This window comes from Acromyrmex echinatior, chromosome 1, assembly GCF_024713525.1.
Source record: "Acromyrmex echinatior isolate Ae372 chromosome 1, ASM2471352v2, whole genome shotgun sequence".
Lineage (NCBI taxonomy): Eukaryota > Metazoa > Arthropoda > Insecta > Hymenoptera > Formicidae > Acromyrmex > Acromyrmex echinatior.
In genome coordinates this window covers 17,554,179-17,562,225 of record NC_141852.1, presented here as the reverse complement: position 1 = coordinate 17,562,225, position 8,047 = coordinate 17,554,179, and the positions used below count along the sequence as shown (strand labels likewise).

At 35.2% G+C, this 8,047-nt stretch overlaps 1 protein-coding gene across 2 annotated transcripts in view; it reads right to left on the bottom strand.

The window, feature by feature from the left end:
- LOC105154964 (disintegrin and metalloproteinase domain-containing protein 10) overlaps nt 1–8,047 on the bottom strand; it is a 72,572-nt gene that overhangs the window by 38,147 nt on the left and 26,378 nt on the right. For both annotated transcript variants that reach the window (XM_011070782.2, XM_087411406.1), the window contains exon 4: nt 5,620–5,738. In XM_011070782.2, coding sequence (XP_011069084.2) covers nt 5,620–5,738 — 119 coding nt within the window. The remainder of the gene's footprint in view (nt 1–5,619; nt 5,739–8,047) is intronic.

Sequence of the window (8,047 nt, the reverse complement as noted above, 5' to 3'; positions counted from 1 at the left end):
TATTGGAACAAATGCAAATAATTTGGGGTGAGACTATAACGTAATTTTAGATGCATCTCGGTTAATTGTATCACATAGACGACCGCCGACAGTTAATAAAACGGATGTGATTAATACATCCAGTTGAAATGAAGCTAATTCTACGGCTGCTATATAATCAAATACTAAAGTGAATGCAGGCAAACCCGATGGAATCGTAATTATATCTCAACTTGCGAATGCAATTACAATAAATGAGTTGGAATGTAGCTCTCGTCTGCCAGTTCAACGGACGTTTTCCGGTAGAAATTTGTCGGCGTGCAAGAACGCTCGTTGGAAACTCACGTACTTACGATGCCGTAACCGCGGCCTAAGTCGTCGAAGTGAAGACTACGACGTTCGGATATTACCCACGGCAAGACGCTATTACGGCTGAGTTCAACTTCCCCGCAATCCCGATCGCTGAAACGACGGCGACGACGGTCTCGTTCACGATTCACGATCCGGTAAAGCGATGGGGCCGCATGCACGATCAAGTTTCTGGTCCGTTCGCGAGCTTGCGGTTACGTTTAGTTCGCCGTACGCCGAAATTATAGGTACCACACGGATCCTTCTCTTTCTCTCTCTCTCTCTCCCTCCCCCTCTCTCTCTCTCTCTCTCTCTCTCTCTCTCTCTCTCTCTCTGCTTCTATTGTTCGATATATGTGTCCGCCTGGTTCCTGGTGAAACGCTTACGGGGCTCGGACGATGCACTAGTATCAACCATCATCGATTCAAGCAATGCCGTACCTACGTTTTTGTTTCAATTTAACCATTAATTCTTACGAAGAAATTTTTTTTAATTCATAATCAAAATTTAGAATCGTATAGCTGGTAATGTCGCAACTCTCATAATTTGAATCATACAAATACAAAATCGTAATATCTAAAAATGACATTTATAAGTTAAACGTGTTAAAAATTTGATTTAGTCTAATTGAACGCTAAATGATACTTTTATTTATCTATAAAAATAGAAAATATTATTTCTAATGTCAAAGAAAATATCTCCATGTACAAAAAAGATAAGGCAAACCTCTTTTGCCCGTAAAAACAAGTAAACAAAATTACCGATTATTTAGTATTCACTTAATTATTTTCTAGATACATAATTATTAGAATAAACATTTGTAAAAATAAACATTGAAATTTTATTATATAATAACACAAATAATTCGCGAAGGTTGAAGAAATTCTCGCTACGAAAAAAAAGACCGATTTATAAAAATCCTTCAGTCCTTAAATCCATGGATTTATATAAATCCTTCACTCTTTAAATCCAATAGTTTCAGTCGCAATCATAGACGTATACTTATTTTCGCAGAGCGTATAATTATTAAAATAAAAATTTGTAAAAACAGACATTATAACTTCATTATACTGTACTGTATAATATCAAATTTAAATTGTCATTGTTCCTCAATATATCGTTATTTTATACTAAAAATGGATAAAACTAACGATACACTGAATAGAAGCAGTAACGACTCAAATTATTAAATTTGACACTGTAATTTTAATAATATAAAACAAAAACGATTGCAATTCGCGAACGAATTTATGTGAAGAGATTCTCATAACAAAAAAGACCGACTTGTAAATCTATCGCTCTTTAAATCCGTGGTTCCAATGTTTCTAGTCACAACCATGGACATCTAGTCACATACGCTTATTTCCCACCGAAAGTCTATGGTCTGTACTAACCCCTTATTCGTGACCCCTCCGGTACAGTAACCGCGCAGTGTATCTCCAATAGGGGAATCTGGCACGTTTCCAAACGACGAGAAACTACGACAACGGCGATGGCTATGACGAAATGAGATCCCTAGTTTAATGTAACGACGAGAGTAAAATAACGTGCTATCCAGAAATGTCAAGTGGCTAATATGATCCGTGGAAAATCAGACAGAGCGCGACAAAAATCGTTTACGACACAATGTTCACTGACGACTCATTCATTAAAAAAAAAGAAAAAAAAAATCATCGTGTGTAATCACAGGCAACATGATTAAAAAATAATATATTATAAGTATAATATGTTATCATTGAAAATACCATTGAAAGAAACGCGCGAAATAACGACGGGGCAATCCATTCTGGAATTCACGCGCGAAATTCCGAGCTTTTTTGCAAATTCGGGCGCAATGGCCTCTCTCGTTCTCTTCGCAATGCGCCAAACAGTATCTCGTGCGATTCACACGCGCGGCTCTCAAATAATTTCGAATTGAAATCGAGGACCGCGCAACCTGCATTTCCGTCCATTGTACGTCGCGCATTCCGATGCGTTCGCGGCGAGGTGCACGCGACCCGCTTCGAGATACGCTCGTTCGAACGCGAAATTTATTTCTCGATCGCTCCGGGTCGCGACGAGAGTCGCGGAAAGTTACGAGGGGAATATTTGATACTGGTTGGGCGTGCAGGGCGTCGCCGATCGATCTGACCGACTCTTTTTCAGTCTTCCGTGAGAGCTTACCCTTGTTATTATTGCTTCCTGTATTATTACTGGTTTATCATTATTTACTAAGCCTTGATTTCAACTATTGGTTTACCTCTTTTATTGCATTGGTTTACCTCTTATTCTGGTTTTGTTACTGGTAGGCTTTGTAACAGCAATTTTGCTGATACCTAACCATTTACAAGTTACTATTGTCTATTGTATTTATGTTCATGTTAACTATAGTCGATTGTATCATATTTTCGTCTATAATTCTGTTAACATGTAATCTTTTTACATAAAGTTTTGCAATAAATTAAATTAAATTAAATTAATTTCTTTTATTAGAAAAAAAGTAAGTGATAATGTTACCTAACTCTACTGAAATAGTATTAGTAGATTCTATAACGAATTATTATATTTTTACTGTTAACAGACACTATTTTTTCTATTATATAAGAAATTCTAAAAATAATTTAACAATTTAGACTGGACTTATGTTCAACAAAGAAAATTATTATTAAGAATCGGCACTGTTATTAGTGCGTTAAATATTATTACAAAAACCTATATTGTAGAATCTAAAACGTCTTGCTGGTAAGAGATGAAAAAGAACTGTAATAGCTTGGAGAAGCATTTTTTACTTATTGTGAACAGTACGGTTTAGTAAAAAGATATTAAAAGCAATCGAAACTCGAAGGAGTTTAATTAAACAGAGGATACGAGTTTTAATAATCTACGTGGCAAAAAGAAGCTTTTACTTTGATTAATTTAATGTCAACCTTACTTCAACAAACTTTTTCTTTAAAGTTTAAAATTATCAGGATATTTCATATTGAAAATTACCAACGCATAAAGCGTCCAATTTAGTCTTTTCCCACACTTATAAAGTTGAAGAATGTAAGATTTCTAATCGTAACTTCCTGCGACATTCTACGTTCGAAAGGAATAAGTACACCCAATTAATTACACAGATATAACTAGACACGGTACTAATAAATCACTGAATTGTTTTTATAAGGACCAATCAAGAAGGATTATTTCACCAGACTCTCTCGTATCTGACTCGCGTAACACGGAACAAACTCAATTATTTATGGGCACATTAGCGACGCGAACTAATGAGGGCGTGCTCAATGAATTACTGAAATCGTATTCAGCCGGAAAACCATCTGCGGTTATGTAATGACGTTAAACAAAGCGTTAATCCTCTGATGCACTTTGGGAGTCAAAATAAATCCCCGTGCGTTACACATAATTCACTTGTTATGCATGTAGTTTTGGAAATATTGGCTTATTAAGATACAAAAGATATCCCGAAAGACCATTATATAGAGGTAAGAAAAATCCGTTTTGAACATAACTTTCGAGTTTTCAGATATTTTCGCTGTTTGCACGCTAAAATCCCGTGGGTTTGGAAAAACCGATAAACATTTTAAGATCTTATTTTCATTTAAGTTAAAGCACAAAGTTTTATAACGTACGGCTTAATTTATTAAAATAATTACTTTCCACTGTTATAGATATATTCGAAAAATATATTAAACTAAATGTGAATTATTGTGACAATTATAAAAGTCGGAAATGCTCCTCGACTGAACTGCTCGCGAAAAAGTAACATTCGATAATCACGATAAATGCGTTCGTTATCAACAAAATTTCGTCAACAGTACACTGAAAAAAAAAAACTAAATTTTAATAAATGTTTGTTTAAATAGTTCTAAGTAAATATTTACTGAACGTATATTTATTTAATACAAAAACCATTAATTTAACTTTACATTTTTTATTAAGTAAATATTTAATTAAACTACAAGTAAATATTTGCTTAGTACTACTTAAAAAAATATAAATTAAAATTTAGTAAATTTTTGTCATTATATATTATCCATGTTTTACGTTCGAAATTCTTCGTTAAATTAAAATCACGTTTGTGCTCAAATTGCGATTTTACCGCGTGGCGATTGAAGCAACCAGTATTCAATTATAATCAGGTAAAACCTTTCCAGTAATACGAAAACGGATAGAGTGTATCAAAGGATTACAAAACAAGGCACCCTTAGGTACGCCGAAGCTTGCTCTTACCGGGGCGACGAATGCTGCACATGTGCCAAGCGGAAACCGCCTCGAAATAGCGGACAGGGTGGCCGCACGCTATCCATCACGAAGTTGAAGTTGAGGGATACCGGCTAATTACTTTGTCCGTGGATATGCGCACGCTCGTCGACGTATAATACCACGCCTAATCTCGAAATGTGCTGACACTACTTACTCTTTCGCCCGTGATCGCACGATGCCACGCCGCCGGCTTAATGACAGTAATACGCCTCGTTTACGCAATGTAATTCCGGTACGCAGAATGAGCGTGTATAAATATTGATCCGGTTGCTGCAATGACTATCAACAGCTCTCTCAGTGCGCCGCTCTATGACGTTGACACGCGGCACAGGACAGAGAGAGAGAGAGAGAGAGAGAGAGAGAGAGAGAGAGAGAGAGAGAGAGAGAGAGAGAAAGCTTTGAGATTATCGGATTGTTGAGATTATCCTGGAACAATCTCGAATCAAAATCCCGACTCGGCATTATCTGCCAACGTAATTAGTTCCTTTGACACACGCGTTTTGCGCTTTATCTTTAAATTAATGTAAATAATCGATCTTCTATATAGCGCGGGATAAATATATAAAATGTCGAGGAAATAGATTTCCCATTACCAATTACATATTATAATCACTACATTATGAAAATTTTATAATAATAATTATGACAAGAGAAAGAGGTAACGCATAATATTCATATCATAGTTCTTCGTAAAATTATATTATTTTTGTTATCAATTTGTCAGTCGAATATTAAATTAATAACCGCGGTGGAATGCGAGATACAGCGACCAAATCGTTAAATAATTTCAACAAAAATTACCGCAGCGTTAAAATAGTATCGATAACGCAGCGAGAGATAATAATTTAATGCGTATGTAATGAGATGAAAAATTCTATATAAACTACACGAAGAAAATAGGAAATTCGATTTAATTCGAGTTGATTTTAACATAGTGCATTTGTGCTAATTTAATTTCATAACATTTGATGGTTATATATTGAAACAATGTGTGAAGAGCTATTTGTGTCTTCTTCGATCGATGAAGAAATAAAGTATAAGCGAACTTACCCAAAACAGTACCGACGTAAGAATGCGATGTGTCGAAGGATATCGGTCCGTTCGTGCTCTCAAAGGATACATCCTTGCTATACAGACTCGCGTCGTGAAACAAGCGTATCGTCCAGGATCTGCAAGATAAATTGTAATTGTGAAATGCTGGAGAATTTTTTGAGACTGGAAAAGTAATTATCGACGTTTCTCGCGTGCCATAATATCTCGACTCGACTCGCTCCGGATCATTACGCAGAAGGCCGATAATCTGGTAATAACATGAATAAAGGAAAAGGAATCGAGGTAAAAGAACGAAGCATTTTAAGTGTATGTACATATTACGATTACGAAAGACTGCATCTTATTTATCTAGAGGAACTATTTTCAGAGAAATTATTTCAAGTTTTATTTTAGAGAAAGATCGGCCGAATAGGTATCTTTCCAACATCGAATGAAGCAAAATACGGTAAATTCCTCGCGAAGCTGTATTGTTCGAAGTACAGCGTTTTGCATAGAAACAAAGGATTGACAAAGGATTCTGGGGTCATATTATATACAGCTAAAACGTCGAGCTAAAATCCTCGAGCACAACCATCTCACCGGATTTATATAAAAAAAAAAGCATATTACTTTAACTGAAATATATATAAGCCGGTATCGGCTTGTATAAGCTCTTCATACAGTATGTCGATTTGCTCGCGCATGAAAGAGGAAAATAACGCAAGTACGTAGAGAATAAATATCTTGACTTCGCGGCGTAGTATCATTCTCGAGCGTACTTTGTATGAAATGTCAGGTCAGTCCATAAGTTCATGCGTACTTACTATGTGAGTATATTTTAAACTGTATAGAATAAAGCAACTATAGTAAAATGACAACAAAATATCGATAACGAAAGAACATGCATCGATAATTTAAAAAAAATATAACATTTTAAATATCCGAGCTACATTGAAAGTATACATAAATATATTTCAACGAAATATCAGAGAATTATTCTGATAATTTAAATATTTAAAATAAAATTCTCTCAAAATAATTCTTGCCGATAAATAAAATGTGAGTTTTCGTAATCGTGACGCCTATCGTTTCTCATTCTCTGCGAATGAACTCGCGAGATTGATCTGATATGATGGATGTCTTCCACAATTTCAAGCTACGACGTTCGAAACCTTCGAACCTCCAAGACAGCTTAAGACGAAACCATGTAACATCATATGGATCGAAATGGCTTCTCGCCACCAACGGATTCAGCGCTAAATATACACACGCTCTTTCACTCCTGCAAGTGGCATTTACGTAACAAATCCGTCTTTAACGAGATCAAAGTCGACTAAGATTGACGTTCGCGCCATCGAATTCCGCAGAGAAGAGTACGCGAAACGGATTAATATCATACATTGACGTTCATCAACGCCGAAACACGACATTCAATTATGACAAAGAGACCACATGGCAGAAATAAATCATAACCTCGGAAGCGAGCCGTATGTGTACCTAGTTTCTTTCATTTTAAATTTTTGGGAGTGAAATTTCACTCCCAAAATTTCAAAAAAGTGGTAGTTGCGCCAGTCCGGCAGAAATGAATTTTTTCACTCTTAGAGAGCGAAGAATCCCTTCAAGCGAGATTCAATTTTCAGTCTAATCTAATCTAATCTAATCTAATCTCTTTCTCTCTCTCTCTCTCTCTCTCTCTCTCTCTCTCTCTCTCTCTCTCTCTCTCTCTCTCTTCAGAGTGAATAATTTCACTCTCCAAAAGAAGAAACTGAAATTTCACTCTGATAAATGTTAAGTTTAGCCCCTTATATCCAATCTTGACGAAATTATAGGCTCATTCGATGTGTTTTTGCAAAAAAATGAACGAATCTGACAGAAAAAAAGCTCTACCTCATGAAACGAGATATTAATCAGATATTAAAGTTCTTGTTAGATTAGAAAATTTATTCCTTAAAAGAGTGAAGTAAAATTCATTTGCTGGACTAATGCAACTATTGCTTTTTCAGTGAAATTTCATTCCCAAAAATTAAAAATGTTCGTCTATACATTGGAACTTTAATTTAATATAAAAACTCAATGGAAGAACATAATAAATGCCCTAATAATTTTAATAGCAGTTTCATGCTCCGCATCAAATGTCATATCAAATCATATTGTTACCCCGCAAAAAATATTGTTAATAAATTATAAAAGCGAACATTTCAAGAAAGATGAAACTTGAAAGCGTGGAAATTAAAATACTGAAAAATAACGCAAGTGTAGAAAAGTTATTGACGTTTCCATAAATATTCGCTTCCCAACTGATGTAATATGCCATAGAAATATGAGCAAAAACAGAATTGCGCAAATAAATTGTTGCTTCGAATGTAACATAAAAACTTTTTCAATATAAAAACGAAGAAATCCTATCTATTTTTGCAGAAAAATAAATTATGGTTGGAACGAATAA